The 17,701-nt window shown below is 40.5% G+C and overlaps 1 protein-coding gene across 2 annotated transcripts in view; it reads left to right on the top strand.

Annotated features, from left to right (window-relative positions):
* Positions 1-17,701, top strand: part of col13a1 (collagen, type XIII, alpha 1) — a 187,976-nt gene that overhangs the window by 10,390 nt on the left and 159,885 nt on the right. For both annotated transcript variants that reach the window (XM_078160554.1, XM_078160555.1), the window contains exon 3: positions 12,285-12,311. In XM_078160554.1, the coding sequence (XP_078016680.1) occupies positions 12,285-12,311 (27 nt within the window). The remainder of the gene's footprint in view (positions 1-12,284; positions 12,312-17,701) is intronic.

Below are 17,701 nucleotides of genomic sequence, written 5' to 3'. Positions count from 1 at the left end.
AAATCATTGATCATATGAATATTAGAAGTGCAGTGCTGTCATTGTTGACCACTTGTCATGAGTCCGCTTTAAGTGAGCATGGAATTGCTGATAATATAACATCATAGACGTGTAAATTGTAATATAGTTAATTGTTGTATTAGTATACAAATATGGAATACAAATGGTACCACCGCTACAGATACTCAACACAACACAATGCTGTGATATGTGTAAGGGTTTTTAATGAATTACAGTGTGATATGTTTTAACATATATTCCCTCATTTTACTACAGCAACTATCAGTGCCCAGAGTTCTCAAGAAGCCTCTCAGCTTAAAGTGATAGTTCAGGTTTTTGGACATGAAGTTGTGTGAAACGCTGACCATCTGTAGCTCTGATGTGACGGTGTCACTACTCTCAACGAGCCTCCTGCTCTGAGAAATTGCCCGTAGCTTACCGGAGAAAAAGTAGTTCTGAAGATGTACGGGGGACACGTAACCAAAAGGTTTTAAGCTACAAAAAAGTATGCATGTGTTTTGTTAGACTATTTCAATAATTTTAAAACATCTCCGCATTACGTCAGACCTTGCTATCAATTGGGACTATTTTCTTGCCAGTATCACTCCGTCGTGCAGGCCCGCAAGACAGCACGGCAACTGAAATCAATAAGACAGTTCATCTCCACACCGTGCAGGTGCGCAGGATAGCAACGGCTAACAAAAACTTCCATCGGCTGTTTCCAGCAGAGAACCAGTAGGCTATTATTAGTGAGGAAAAAGATGTACTAACCCTATATATACCTACTACTACAGGGAATAAAAACATCGCCGGCTCCCAGTTCCATCGGTTTCCTGTTACAGATGTAACCCGTAGGCAACTTTGGCTTGTGTCAATTGGGATGAACCTCGCTACCAAGCCGGCGAGGGTGAAGCAACTGCACGTATGTCAGGCTCACTTCAGCTGCCCACAGATCCCGACAGACAGAGAAAATGCAATTTCCGCACTGCTGTGCCCAAAGAGAATTATATTACCTAATACCAGTCTATATAACGATGTCTGTAACTGATTGTCTGTAAAACAAAATGTCTGATTGAACTAATAGCTTGTTGTGTTGTGGAGAGTACATTATACGCGGCCTCGTTTTACCGTAGGCATTTAGTTTATTATATTAGGCTAACTGCTAAATCCGTGACATGAGTAATCAGTCACATAGAAATGTGAATTCATATGTGATTACGACCAGTCTCTGCTTTGTTCTGGTGGTGAGTTAGCCAAAGTTGCCTACGGGTTACATCTGTAACAGGAAACCGACGGAATTGGGAGCCGGCGATGTTTTTATTCCCACAGCTGGGGAAATCACAAGTTCGCACCATTCTGGTATTCCTCTGTTTACCTACAGCAGCTGACGAGGGTGTGTTGTGAGCTTGAGCCGGGGTTCGCGCTGTAGTAGTAGGTATATATAGGGCTAGTACATCTTTTTCCTCACTAATAATAGCCTACTGGTTCTCTGTCGGAAACAGCCAATGAAGTTTTTGTTAGCCATTGCTATCCTGCGCACCTGCACGGCGTGGTGATGAACTGTCTTATTGATTTCAGTTGCCGTGCTGTCTTGCGGGCCTGCACGGCGGAGTGATACTGGCAAGAAAATAGTCCCAATTGATAGCAAGGTCTGACGTAATGCGGGGATGTTTTAAAATTATTGGAATAGTCTAACAAAACATATGCATACTTTTTTGTAGCTTACAACCTTTTGGTTACGTGTCCCCCGTACATCTTCAGAACTACTTTTTCTCCGGTAAGCTATATGGGCGATTTCTCAGAGCAGGAGGCTCGTTGAGAGTAGTGACACCGTCACATCAGAGCAACAGATGGTCAGCGTTTCACACAACTTCATGTCCAAAAACCTGAACTATCACTTTAATATTGAACTTTTGAAGATTAACTTTACACAGTTTGATATAATTTAGCAAAAAAAAAAAAAAAAAGTTAGCTGGGAGAAAACGTGTTGAATTGCTGCACTCTTTAGGGTGATAATACATAATGAGAGTGTGAATTGGCAAATGGCTGGATTGCTGGATGAAAGGATAAAAATGTAGAATGCAAACGATTGTGTTTCATAAAAGACATAGTGATACTGCAATACTCTCATATGCACAGAGACATATTCTATAGTAACTCATCATTCATCTCCTAATGTGTCTTTAAGGCCTGACAGCCGCAGTTATATATGATATAGTCTTTATATATTCATTAACACAGCACTGTCTAATATATGATATAGCCTTTATATATTATACAGTGCTAGGTGTTACTGAAGACAGCTTGTGCTTGGTGTCCCTTTCAGCCCACCCAGGCTGTTGTGTGCAGTGTAAACACTTATTACCTCCAGTCATTTATGTGCAGTCTGTAATTTACAGGGTTACCACTCAATTTGTTTGCTTAGCTTTGAACATGCCCTTTGGATAAGGCCATATTTCAAACAGTTTCAGCCCTGCCATATGTGGGTATTATTGAGGACCTGATATATATTTTTATTCATACAGGTCTCTCCCCTAGCTAAGAAATTCCACAGCATGAAATCCAGGGTCCTTAATTACTAGACAAGGGTTTGAATTTTTTAATGTCCATAATGACTGATTGTGGTTGTTCATAGCAGATATCTATGTTTATATTCAAAGGAGCCAGAAGGGCCTCTAAAACAGCTTTTAGACTGTGAATAATATGAATTACAAACATTAGAATCAATTCAGTATTCAACTGGAATACCTCTACGATAAACATGTAATTGCCCAAAGAGGATTGTATGTACTACATCAAAGGTGGATATGTCAAATTTGAAATGAAAGGCTGTTGGCAAGTTTGTTAAACCCTTTCCCAATATGAGATCTGTGTTCCCCCTCTCAGAGGAAGTGGTGTAGGGTCACATGTTTAACCCTTACTCAAATTTGTTGTATAACAGCGTAACTTAAAAAAGTCCATCTTAATGCTGCACTTACTGGGTCTCATTCATGAAAAGTGAGTAAATCTGTGTGTAGATTTGCACATAAAAGCCTACGCTACTAAAAACCTACTCCGGATTCAGGAACGCCGCGGGAAACTCAGATTTGATTGTAAATACGTGTGTATGATCATGAATGCCAATCCATCGTAAAGTGACAGCGCGCTCCCGGTAATCAGCAATTAGCATAAATCCCCGCCCATGAATAGCCAATGACCACCATATAAGGAGGTGCAGGTGCATCCAGTCGACCTGTCAGTCATGGCGCAAAGAAAGAAAGAGAGAGAAAGAAAAAAGAACTTTTCCGAAGCGGAGATCGAAATAATTTTGGGTGAAGTGGACTTAAGAAAAACATTTTATTTTCTTCAGTTAGTAGTGGTGTGACAGGGACAGACAAACGAAGGCCTGGAGGGAGGTAACAGATGCTGTTAATGTTGTCTCCATGGTACAAAGAACCATGTCAGAGGTGAAGCGTAAATGGTTTGATATGAAACTGGAGGCAAAGAAACGCATAATAGGCCGTAAGGTGAATCAGAAAAAGTCTCACAGAAACTGATTTCCGCTCCGACATCTAAGAGTGGGCTACAATGAGTACCGGGCCATCAAATCACAGCATCCGCTGTGAGAGGACACGGAATTGTGTGCGCTTTTACGCACGCGGGTGTAGGTGATCACGGATATTTGATGTGGGAAAGATGTAGCCAGATGTATTACCTGTTTAAGATATGTGGCTGTCTGTCTATCCATCCGTCCGTAGCACGAGTCATGTGCGCCACTTCACCACCGACCCAGCGAATAACGCTCAGGCAGAACAGATCATTACGCTCAGACGGAACAAGTGTCGAATTACGACCCCGATCACAGGACTCTTGTGGGGTTATGAGCTACGAACTCCTGCTGATTAGCTGAACATGTATCGCTCTTTTTTATGAAGTAAAGATCGTGTAGTCCCTAGATGTCGGAACGAGATGAAACGATAACTGGATTCACCTTATGGCCTATAAGCATACATAAAAAATACAGCGGTCACCAAACAGACAGAAGATTCATTTGTGGGGTTTTGAATGAAGTGGGAACGGCCGAAGGCCAAAGAGGCTGTGATCCGGCTGTCCTTACGGATATTTTTATTATCATCATTCAACATGTAGAAAGAATGTGTAATCTATTGAGTCGATTTACATAGATAATTCACAATCATGAACCTAATCTGGATCTTAAACCTGCTAATTGCCAACTAATTTAACTAAATGTGTTATATTTTTAATATTTTTGTCATGTTTAGATTACGTGTTTCAAAGGCATCTGTGTATTGTGTACATAACAGAGCGCAATACAAATTAAAATTGTAATTTCCAATAGTGACAAGCAATATTTATGTGCTTTACTACATTTACACAAGCACTACGAGTGGTCAGGACCAGGAGTAGATTTTGTTAGTAGCTACAAAAAGATCGGAGCTACTAAAATATTGATGAATGCGGACACGCGCATAAATTTCCGTCTGCGAACAGTTTACACACAAATTCCTTCTGCTCACGTTTCATGAATGAGACCCACTGTATCTCTCCTCAGGTTACCACAGTGCAAACCATAAGGTCACAGTATCCTTTAAACAAACTTGTACAAAATGTCGTCAGACTACATCTAATGACAAAAGGCTCTCCAAACACCCTGTCTGTTATGTATTGCTTTGTAATAACACTGGGTCTTATTCATGAAATGTGAGCACAATGAATTTGTGTGTAAACTGTTCACTTTTATATTTTGGCCTTCATCAATATGTTAGTAGCTCTGGCTTAACATAGGTACGAACAAAATCTACACCTGTTTGTGACTGCTCGTAGTGCTTTTGTATGAATAAGGAATGCTCATAAATATTGCTTGTCATTATTAGAAATTACAATTTTAATTCATATTGTGCTCTGTTATGTTCACAATACACAGATGCCTTTGAAACACGTAAGTTACACATGACAAAATATTGGAAATATAACACATTTAGCTGAGTTGGCAATTAGCAGGTTTAAGCTTCAGATTAGGTTTCTTTAAAATGCGAATGAGTTATTTAAATTAACTTAATACATGTGTTTCTGACGTTTATGGCATCCCATTTCCACTTGATTCAATTAGGAGAGAGAACTCGAATTTGTCTTCTGTTTGAGTGGCAAGACTGTTAGACCCACATTATTGTTCAGTTAATGAGCTATCAGAGATTGCTGTCAGAAAGTATAGCGATTTAACGCTTAATATAACACATACATCACCTCAGTTTGCTGTTGACTGCTTCAGTGAAGGCATCTAATTGTCTCCCTTCACAGAGAGGTCTCTCTATGATACAAGCAATGTACTTGTCTACAGCTGTGACTGGGAGAAGCCTCCTCCTGTAGCTGTTGTGTTTTTGGTTTTTTTTGTATGTGCTTATGCTTTTTTTTTTTTAAGTTTTATAAAGAACCATTTTCATTTAACCTCTCGGATGGTTCTTACAACAGAGGAAATGGAGTTAACGGCATTCGTTACCTCCTTTCAGGCCTTTGATTTACCTGTCCCTGTCACACCACAATCAAGAAAATAAACTATTGTTTCTCAACTCCACTTCACCTAACATAACTTCAATCTCAGCATTAGAAAAGTTTTTTTGTCCTCTCTCTCTTTCTTTGTTTACTGTATGTTCACTGGATGCACCTTTCCTTAGTAATTATCAATCAATCAATCAATTTTATTTATAAAGCCCAATATCACAAATCACAATTTGCCTCACAGGGCTTTACAGCATACGACATCTCTCTGTCCTTAGCACTCTTGCAGCAGATAAGGAAAAACTCCCCCAAAAAAACCTTTAACGGGGAAAAAAATGGTAGACACCTCAGGAACAGCAACTGAGGAGGGATCCCTCTTCCAGGACGGACAGACGTGCAATAGATGTCATACAGAACAGATCAACATGATAAATTAACAGTAGTCCATATGACACAATGAGACTGAAAGAGAGACAGGAACAGAGAGAGATGCAGGACAGACGGTGATGACAGTAGCTTACAACAATAATTAAAGTAATAATATTATAATTCTAATTATGGCAGTGAAAGTATATATTAATATCTGACAGTATACATATGTGACAATAATCATATGTGTATAATAACAGTAGAAGTATGACTAATGATAACAGCAGCAGGAGGCATCAGGCAGGACCACAGCAGCAGCACAACCACACACGTCACACTCTCCAGGCACCGCAGCAATATAAGTTAACCTGCGAGACAGTGGAGCACAAAGGCTCTGGAGAAGAAACCAAGTTAGTGACATGCAGTACAGCCGAGTTAGCGAGATGCAGTAACAGTACACAAGTGTTAGCAAAGGTGAGAGAGAGAGAGAGAGAGAGAGAGAGAGAGAGAGAGAGAGAAGGAGATAAGGTGCTCTGAGGTCCCCCAGCAGACTAAGCCTAAGTCAGCCTAACTAGGGGCTGGTACAAGGCAAGCCTAAGCCAGTCCTAACTATAACCTTTATCAAAACGGAAAGTCTTAAATCTAGTATTAAATGTGGAGACGGTGTCTGCCTCCCGGACCGTAACAGGAAGATGATTCCACAGGAGAGGAGCCTGATAGCTGAAGGCTCTGGCTCCTGATCTACTTTTGGAGACTTTAGGGACCACGAGTAACCCTGCGTTCTCAGAGTGCAGTGTTCTGGTGGGATAATATGGCACTATGAGCTCACTAAGATATGATGGAGCTTGACCATTTAGAGCTTTATAAGTTAACAGTAGGATTTTAAATTCAATTCTGGATTTTACAGGGAGCCAGTGCAGAGAAGCTAAAACAGGAGAAATATGATCTCGTTTCTTAGTTCCTGTTAGTACACGTGCTGCTGCATTCTGAATTAGCTGGAGAGTTTTTAAGGACTTACTAGAGCTACCTGATAATAGAGAGTTACAGTAATCCAGCCTTGAGGTAACAAAAGCGTGGACCAATTTTTCTGCATCTTTTCGGGTCAGGATAGGCCTAATTTTCGCAATATTACGCAGAGGAAAAAATGCAGGTTTGTTTTAAATGAGAATTAAAAGACAAATCTTGATCAAATATTACTCCAAGGTTTCTTACAGTAGTGCTAGAGGCCAGAGCAATGCCATCTAGAGAAACTATGTCATCAGATAAAGAGTCTCTGAGTTGTTTGGGGCCAAGAACAATAACTTCAGTTTTGTCTGAATTTAACATCAGGAAATTGGTGCTCATCCAAGTTTTTATGTCTTTAAGGCAGTTATGGAGTTTAGTTAATTGATTACTTTCTTCTGGCTTCATCGATAAATACAACTGAGTATCATCCGCATAACAATGGAAATTTATAGAGTGATTTCTAATGATGTTACCTAAAGGAAGCATATATAGAGTAAATAGGATTGGTCCGAGTACAGAACCTTGCGGGACTCCAAAACAAACTTTGGTACGTAAGGATGATTCATTATGAACGTCAACAAACTGAAAACGATCAGATAAATAAGATTTAAACCAGCTTAGTGCAGAACCTTTTAGGCCAATTAAGTGATCCAGTCTCTGCAGTAGAATTTGATGGTCAATTGTGTCAAACACCGCACTAAGATCTAATAAAACAAGTACAGAGACAAGTCCTTTGTCTGAAGCAATCAGAAGGTCATTTGTAATTTTAACTAGTGCTGTCTCAGTGCTATGATGCGCTCTAAATCCTGACTGAAATTCCTCAAATAAATTATTATCATGAAGAAAATCACACAGCTGGTCTGCGACTACTTTCTCAAGGACATAAAGGGAAGATTAGATATTGGTCTATAGTTGGCTAACACCTCTGGATCCAGGGTGGGCTTTTTTAGTAGAGGTTTAATTACAGCTACCTTAAAAGACTGTGGTACATAGCCTGTTAATAAGGATATATTGATCATATCTAATATATGAGTGTTAACTAAAGGAAAGACCTCCTTAAGTAGCCTAGTTGGGATGGGGTCTAAGAGACACGTTGATGATTTAGATGAAGAAATCACTGCTGTCAATTCTTGAAGAGAAATTGGGGAGAAGCAATCTAAATATATATTAGGTCTTACAGCTGTGTTTGAGGTTAGATAGGTACTATCTGAGGACAGGAGGTCATGGATTTTGCCTCTAATAGTTAGAATTTTGTCATTAAAAAAGCTTATAAAATCATTACTGCTAAGGGCTAAAGGAATACAAGGCTCAATAGAGCTTTGACTCTCAGTCAGCCTGGCTACAGTGCTGAAAAGAAACCTGGGGTTGTTCTTGTTTTCTTCTATTAATGCTGAGTAATAGTTTGCTCTGGCATTGCGGAGGCCCCTCTTATAAGTTTTGAGACTGTCTGTCCAGATTAAACGAGATTCTTCCAGTTTGGTCAATCGCCAATTCCTTTCAAATTTTCGCGATATTTGTTTTAACTTACGGGTTTGAGAGTTATACCAAGGAGCGAACTTTCTTTGCTTTTTTAACTTCTTTTTAAGAGGAGCTACAGAGTCAAGTGTTGTTCGCAGCGAGCCTACGGCGCTATCGACAAAATGATCAAAGTCGGTACAGGAAACCTCTGTTACTGAGGGACTTGGTATTGAATTTAACAACGGAGTAATCTTTTCCTCAAATTTTGCGACAGCACTATCTGATAAACATCTAGTATAGTAACTGTTGCTGAGTAATCCGTATGACACAATGAGACAGAGAGAGAGACAGAGAGAGAGATGCAGGTAATAACAGTAGCTTACAACAACATTATTGAAAGTAATAATTATAGTTATAGTTCTGGCTACTGTGGTACAATATGTTGAAAGTATGTATTAATATCTGGCAGTATACATGTGTGACAATAGTCATATGTGTATAATAACAGTAGAAGTATGACTAATGACTAATGATGGCAGCAGCAGCGGGAGGCATCTGGCAGGACCACGGCAGCAGCACAACCACACACGTCACGCTGTCCAGGCACCGCTGCGATATGAGTTAATCTGAGAGACAGTGGAGTACAAAGTCTCTGGAGAAGAAACCAAGTTAGTGACATGCAGTACAGCCGAGTTAGTGAGATGCAGTAATAGAATACGAGAGAGAGAGAGAGAGAAGGAGAGAAGGTGCCCGGTGTATTATAGGGGGGTCCTAGGGCAGACTAGGCCTAAGTCAGCCTAACTAGGGGCTGGTACAGGGCAAGCCTGAGCCAGCCCTAACTAGCTTATAAGCTTATAAGCCTAACTAATAAGCTTTATCAAAGAGGAAAGTCTTAAGTCTAGTCTTAAATGTGGAGACGGTGTCTGCCTCCCAGACCATAACAGGAAGATGATTCCACAGGAGAGGAGCCTGATAGCTGAAGGCTCTCGCTCCTGATCTACTTTTGGAGACTTTAGGGACCACGAGTAACCCTGCGTTCTCAGAGTGCAGTGTTCTGGTGGGATAATATGGCACTATGAGCTCACTAAGATATGATGGAGCTTGACCATTTAGAGCTTTATAAGTTAACAGTAGGATTTTAAATTCAATTCTGGATTTTACAGGGAGCCAGTGCAGAGAAGCTAAAACAGGAGAAATATGATCTCGTTTCTTAGTTCCTGTTAGTACACGTGCTGCTGCATTCTGAATTAGCTGGAGAGTTTTTAAGGACTTACTAGAGCTACCTGATAATAGAGAGTTACAGTAATCCAGCCTTGAGGTAACAAAAGCGTGGACCAATTTTTCTGCATCTTTTCGGGTCAGGATAGGCCTAATTTTCGCAATATTACGCAGAGGAAAAAATGCAGGTTTGTTTTAAATGAGAATTAAAAGACAAATCTTGATCAAATATTACTCCAAGGTTTCTTACGGTAGTGCTAGAGGCCAGAGCAATGCCATCTAGAGAAACTATGTCATCAGATAAAGAGTCTCTGAGTTGTTTGGGGCCAAGAACAATAACTTCAGTTTTGTCTGAATTTAACATCAGGAAATTGGTGCTCATCCAAGTTTTTATGTCTTTAAGGCAGTTATGGAGTTTAGTTAATTGATTATCTGATAAACATCTAGTATAGTAACTGTTGCTGAGTGGCGTGTAATCGGGTAAAAAGAAATCAAAAGTAATCAGACAATGATCCGATAGCGAGGGATTCTGTGGAAAGACTTTTAGGTTATCAATTTCAATTCCATATGTCAGAACTAGATCGAGGGTATGGTTAAAACAATGAGTGGGTTCATGTACACCCTGACTGAAGCCAATGGAGTCTAATAATGAGATAAACGCGGTAGCCAGGGAGTCATTATCAACGTCGACATGAATGTTAAAATCGCCTACAATAATAACTTTATCTGATTTAAGAACTAAACTGGATAAAAACTAAAGAATTCAGATACAAATTCAGAATACGGGCCAGGAGCACGGTACACTATAACAAATAAAAGTGGCTGCGAGGTTTTCCAGGTCGGATGTAAAAGACTACGAACGAGGCTTTCAAATGAATTATAATCTAGTTTAGGTTTAGGGCTGATTAACAGACTAGAGTTAAAAATGGCTGCAACTCCCCCTCCTCGGCCGCTGCCTCAAGGAATGTGGGTATTATTATGACTGGGAGGAGTGGATTCATTGAGACTGACATATTCATCTTGACACAGCCAGGTTTCTGTGAGACTGAGTAAATCAATATGATTATCTGATATTAATTCGTTTACTAACACGGCTTTAGACGATAGAGACCTGATATTTAACAGTCCGCATTTAATTCTCCTGTTTTGTCTTTCTGTCACAGAAGAGGTTTTCATTTTATGAGGTTGTTATGCACAACTCCTCTTTGTTTAATTTTAGATTTAAATAATTTAGGTGGTCGGGGGACAGACACCGTTTGTATAAAACTATGAAAACTATGGTTGGGTAACTGAACTTGAAGCTCAGAGAGGCGTATAGGACTGCGTCTCCGAGTCCTGGTCTCAACTCTGGGTTGTCAGGGATTTGATTTACTAATAAAGTTTGCCAGGTTCCTAGAAATGAGAGCAGCTCCATCCAAAGTGGGATGAATGCCGTCTCTCCTAATAAGACCAGGTTTTCCCCAGAAAGTTTGCCAATTATTAAGGAAACCCACATCGTTTGCTGGACACTAGTGCAGCAGCAGCAGCAGTGCAGAACAGTTTCGGTCAATTAAGTGTTCCAGTCTTTGTAGCAGAATTTGATGGTCAATTGTGTCAAATGCCGCACTGGGAACTGCCCATTGGTTCGACAGCCCATTGGTTCGACATCCCATTGTTCCGACCATATTAAACTCATTGTTCCTAAGTCCATTCCGAAATCATCATGATGCCCTGTGGTTAAGGTCTGGTTAGGTTTAGGCACAAAAAACACTTGGTTAGGGTCAGGAAAAGATCATGGTGTGGGTTAAAATGAAAAAGAAAGTGGCAAACACATAAGCCGTGAGCCTGCTCTGTCTCAAGCCGGTCGCGGCGCACCATACGACCGCCGCGAGCCATTCAGCACCGCGGACAGTCGGACTAATGGGCTGTCGAACCAATGGGCTGTCGAACCAATGACATGGACCCGCCGCACTAAGATTTAATAAAACAAGTGCAGAGACAAGTCCTTTGTCTGAAGCAATCAGAAGATCATTTGTAATGTGGGTATTATTATGACTGGGAGGAGTGGATTCATTTAGACTGACATATTCATCTTTACACAGCCAGGTTTCAGTTAGGCTGAGTAAATCAATATGATTATTATCACCTCCTATATGGTGGTCACATGGGTGAGGATGTATGCTAATTGCTGACTAGCTGGAGCGCACTGTCAATTTACCATTGACTGGCATTCATGATCAAATTCGAGTTTCCTGCAGTGTTCATGAATCCGGTGTAGATTTGTAGTACCAAGGATTTTTATGTGCAAATCTGCTCATACATCAACTAAGATATCATGAATGAGACCCATTGTATTGAATCATGTATTTATTTCCTTGAAAGCATTTGCAGTTGCTGTATGGGTAATAAGACAGCTGTATAAATTGGGCATGAATGTTGAATTGTCTGTCTCAAAAAGCTACAAAAACTGTTGGAACCCAGATTCAACCATCAGGAAGTGTGTGTCAAACACTTTTAGATGACCTGACAAACACTTTGTTTGAAGCATACTGAGGCCTTTAGCTCCCACTCAGCTCCACTTAACTTACACATATAGTAGCTCGCCTTATTCCTTTCACCAGCTCCCAGTCACTAGTCCTAAGGATGCTGCATGCCCCAGACCCTCTCCATGTCTCTAACACAGTTCCTCTCTCTCTTGTGTCTCTCTCCTCCATTCACAACTTGTTGCATGCGACTGTGTCTGCTGTGACTGACCCCAGGGCTTTAAAGGACAAGCAGGGGAGAAGGTAAGTTTAGGACTATGTGCCATAAGCAGCATTATGAAAAAAAAGTAGCAATTTAGCACCAGTCAAAGAAAATGTACAGCTATAAGTTTGTGGCTTTGCTTTGGTATCCTTTGTTAATTTGTTCATATATGCTCACACCAGTCCGCTTGCATCAGCGTGAATAGGATGAGTTGTAGAAGGACATTGAAATATAAATAGGGGGCTCAGCTGAGATATTGCTAAAATGTGATTTGGTGGTGGTTAGAAGGGCAGAGCTATGTACTGTACTGTGTGTACAGGTAGTATGTGATTTATATCAAGTACTCAGGTCTGTATTTTCAAACAGCATGAGGGTCACATTCTGTAAATGGTTTCCCACCCTGGTTGGATTACCTGAACTCTTACCCCATGAAACACAATAGTAGCGATTTGTCATATAAGCGCCTGGAAGTTCAAATTTAAGACTCCCCAAAGAAAGTGTAGAAAGGTTTAAAGATGCCACAACAGTGTACACCAGGAGCTTCTCCAAGAAAACTTAGAATGACTAGAGTAATATATTGAGATAAATAAATGTTGTTACTAGTGCGTTGCACAACCCTTAAATCTTAGCTCTCTGTCTCATAGAAGTTACTGTGAATATAAGTTGCCAGCTGGGACAGAAAAGATTGATGCTGGCCTCAATGGTGGAAATTACATGTAAGACAAATTTTACTGTGGGTTCTGATATCCACTTGACTTAATGACTTGCAAAAGTGTGTCAACAGAGATGATAAACATGCAGTAAATCTGTTAATGTCAACAGTAAAGAAAGAAAATCAAAATGATCACTTTTATTCAACTCAGTGTCACAAACTCTAACCACTAAGAGTATGTGAAGTCTGCTGCAGTTTGGTGAAGGTTGATTTGAAGTTCATCACTGAAAATATGGAAATAAAATTAAGTTACATGCAAAGTTGCTCACAAGTAACACTCAGAGGTGCCCTATGGAGTTTTTGATCACCTTTTTAGAGAAGAATTTGTTGTTAATGACTTGCCTGGTTAAATAAAGGTTAAAAAAAATGTTAAAAATAATCAATCAATCAATCAATCAGTCAATCCAATCAATCAGTCTTTTATTTGTCACATGGAATTATACAAAGTACAATGCTACTTTAATTTGTGAACTGTAATTTATTCTTTTTTACATCTTCTTACATCGTTGGTTGCTACTTTTATAATTGTCCATATTTCCAAATGGTTCTGGAAATCCAGGGTTTCTGGTTGTGGAATGATTTAACTGTCCACACATCCTGACCTCAACGAGATGACCCCATGGTCGCTCCTTAAACAGGCAACATGCACCAGGAGATACACACTCTTTAACATCCTGTAGGGGGTGTGCTGGAAGGTTTTCACTTAACAAGTTAGCATGGGTAGACACAGTGTTGGGCAAGCTACTTGGAAAGTGTAGTGAGCTAAGCTACTAGTTACTCTAATATTAAATGAAGCTTCACTATATCAAAGCTATCACTCTCAGAAATGTAGCAAGCTAAGCTACAGCAAAATGAAAGTAACTCGTTCGGAACGACGGGGTTTCAGAACGGCGGTGTTTCGGAATGGAGGGCTGTCCCCCGTCAGGTTCATGTGGAAGTGACTCTGTGTGGTAGCGGTGACAGTTTTATTTCAGTCCATAACAGAAATCCCCACCTCCTTTGAGCTTCAGAAATGATTTTGGAAATGTAGCTTGTGTGGACGCTACCGCGCTAAGTGATCAATAAAAGAGCTTAACTACTGAGAAGTTACTTGATTCAGAAAACAGCGACGCTACCACCAAGCTACTGAGAAATGTACAGTACAGGCCAAAAGTTTGGACACACCTTCTCATTCAATGCGTTTTCTTTATTTTCATGACTATTTACATTGTAGATTTTCACTGAAGGCATCAAAACTATGAATGAACACATGTGGAGTTATGTACTTAACAAAAAAAGGTGAAATAACTGAAAACATGTTTTATATTCTAGTTTCTTCAAAATAGCCACCCTTTGCTCTGATTACTGCTTTGCACACTCTTGGCATTCTCTCAATGAGCTTCAAGAGGTAGTCACCTGAAATGGTTTCCACTTCACAGGTGTGCCTTATCAGGGTTAATTAGTGGAATTTCTTGCTTTATCAATGGGGTTGGGACCATCAGTTGTGTTGTGCAGAAGTCAGGTTAATACACAGCTGACAGCCCTATTGGACAACTGTTAAAATTCATATTATGGCAAGAACCAATCAGCTAACTAAAGAAAAACAAGTGGCCATCATTACTTTAAGAAATGACGGTCAGTCAGTCCGGAAAATTGCAAAAACTTTAAATGTGTCCCCAAGTGGAGTCGCAAAAACATCAAGCGCTACAACGAAACTGGCACACATGAGGACCGACCCAGGAAAGGAAGACCAAGAGTCACCTCTGCTTCTGAGGATAAGTTCATCCGAGTCACCAGCCTCAGAAATCGCAAGTTAACAGCAGCTCAGATCAGAGACCAGATGAATGCCACACAGAGTTCTAGCAGCAGACCCATCTCTAGAACAACTGTTAAGAGGAGACTGCGCGAATCAGGCCTTCATGGTCAAATACCTGCTAGGAAACCACTGCTAGGGAGAGGCAACAAGCAGAAGAGATTTGTTTGGGCCAAGAAACACAAGGAATGGACATTAGACCAGTGGAAATCTGTGCTTTGGTCTGATGAGTCCAAATTTGAGATCTTTGGTTCCAACCGCCGTGTCTTTGTGAGACGCAGAAAAGGTGAACGGATGGATTCCACATGCCTGGTTCCCACTGTGAAGCATGGAGGAGGAGGTGTGATGGTGTGGGGGTGTTTTGCTGGTGACACTGTTGGGGATTTATTCAAAATTGAAGGCACACTGAACCAGCATGGCTACCACAGCATCCTGCAGCGACATGCTATCCCATCCGGTTTGCGTTTAGTTGGACGATCATTTATTTTTCAACAGGACAATGACCCCAAACACACCTCCAGGCTGTGTAAGGGCTATTTGACCAAGAAGGAGAGTGACGGAGTGCTGCGGCAGATGACCTGGCCTCCACAGTCACCGGACCTGAACCCTGTCGAGATGGTTTGGGGTGAGCTGGACCGCAGAGTGAAGGCAAAGGGGCCAACAAGTGCTAAACACCTCTGGGAACTCCTTCAAGACTGTTGGAAAACCATTTCAGGTGACTACCTCTTGAAGCTCATCGAGAGAATGCCAAGAGTGTGCAAAGCAGTAATCAGAGCAAAGGGTGGCTATTTTGAAGAAACTAGAATATAAAACATGTTTTCAGTTATTTCACCTTTTTTTGTTAAGTACATAACTCCACATGTGTTCATTCATAGTTTTGATGCCTTCAGTGAGAATCTACAATGTAAATAGTCATGAAAATAAAGAAAACGCATTGAATGAGAAGGTGTGTCCAAACTTTTGGCCTGTACTGTAGTTAAACTACAAATGTCCGCTACTGCCCAACACTAGGTAGAAGATAAGCCGATGCCAACCAAGCAGCCAAGGCCTGATTTTCAACAAAAGGTACTGACAAAAGCAGAGATAAATAAGCTTGTAGCAGCATACTTCGTGGAGGAAATGTTGCCTGTTTCAACAGTGGAATCGCAGTCTTTCCGAAACATACTGAGCAAAATACAGGGTTGGTTCAGGTTATCTTTCATCGTTTCGTCAGCCTGATCAGAAAACATCATGGCCGCCAGTGGTGGAGAACCTGCTTCCTTGGGGGTAAGTAATCATATATTAGTCAATTGATTGATTGATTGAATCAATCAATCAATCAATCAATCAATTTTATTTATAAAGCCCAATATCACAAATCACAATTTGCCTCACAGGGCTTTACAGCATACGACATCCCTCTGTCCTTTGGACCCTCACAGCGGATAAGGAAAAACTCCCCCAAAAAAAACCCTTTAACGGGGAAAAAAAAAAGATAGAAACCTCAGGAAGAGCAACTGAGGAGGGATCCCTCTTCCAATATGGACAGACGTGCAATAGATGTTAACTTCTTTTTAAGAGGAGCTACAGAGTCGAGTGTTGTTCACAGTGAGCCTACGGCACTATTGACAAGATGATCAATTCGGGAGAGGTTAAAGTCAGCACGGGAAACCTCTGTTACTGAAGGACTTGGTATTGAATTTAACGACGGAGTAATCATTTCCTTAAATTTTGCGACAGCACTATCTGATAAACATCTAGTATAGTAACTGTTGCTGAGTGGCGTGTAATCGAGTAAAAAGAACTCAAAAGTAATCAAATAATGATCCGATAGCGTATAGCGTAAGTATTAGTCATACTTATTTTATATAATTATATTATTATATTTTATATAAATTCCTAAAATTAATTAGGACATTTGTCTTAACATTCTGACGAAGAAAAAATGTTCCAACTGTGTTTGTGGTGTTACTTAGCAGCTTTTGAAATGTATGTATTCCCTGAGATACGTTGCCAGACAGCACAGGAATGAGAGTGATAGAGGAGATCCCTGCCAGTTCTTCTGACTCTGAGTCAAACAGTGATGAAGATCAGGAAGTAATTTTCAGCCAGCATGAGATAGAGGCAGTGAATGAAGGCGGTTCTGATGAGGTGGATGAAGAGTTGGATCGCAGTACAAAGTCCAAACGAGCCAAGGGATTCAGGTGACAGTAGTTTTATTTAGGGACACTTATATATACAGTCCATACAAATGTATGTATGTAGTAGTTGATGTAAGGTGAAAAAACACAAACCTTCTGTATGGTTGTGATATTTACTGAAAGTAGCGTGCCGCTAACCAGCTAAATTCAGTCCATACTTGCTAATGAGACCACTTTGTACAAATAGCACAACACAGTTATGTATATATTATGTATATATTTTTGTTTGTTTTTTACAGCTGGTGTAAGAAACGGTTTGAGCACCAGTTAACAGCAGCTGCCAGTGAATTCAGCACACGCGATGAGCTGTTTTCTCCTCGTACTTTGCCCAGTTCTTTGATGACGATCTGTTCCAGGATATTGCTGAACCGACAAATCTCTACAGCTGTCAGTTAATTAGAGCCAGCATTAACACCACTGGATGAGATCAAGTCATTTGTCAGGTTTAATGCCTCTCATGATTCATCCACTTTCAGGACAATCAGACATCAGACCCAACCCAAGATCGGCTCTGCAAAGTGACACCAGTGCTGGAGCGCATAAGAAAGAAGTGTCTGGAAATTGAGAGTGAGAACAAGTTCTCAATAGATGAAATGATGGTCTCTTACAAGGGAAAAAGGCGGGGTCTCTCCAACAGTATCTTCCAAGCAAACCTCACCATTGGGGCTTCAAGATCTTCGTTCGAGCAGGCGTTTCTGGGATAGTGTATGATTTCCTGACATACACTGGAAAGAGCACATTTGGCAC

Source organism: Epinephelus lanceolatus, chromosome 17 (genome assembly GCF_041903045.1).
Source record: "Epinephelus lanceolatus isolate andai-2023 chromosome 17, ASM4190304v1, whole genome shotgun sequence".
In the NCBI taxonomy this organism is placed as follows: Eukaryota; Metazoa; Chordata; class Actinopteri; order Perciformes; family Serranidae; genus Epinephelus; species Epinephelus lanceolatus.
The sequence above is the reverse complement of the archived record's forward strand: the minus strand, read 5'-3'. Positions and strand labels throughout refer to the sequence as shown.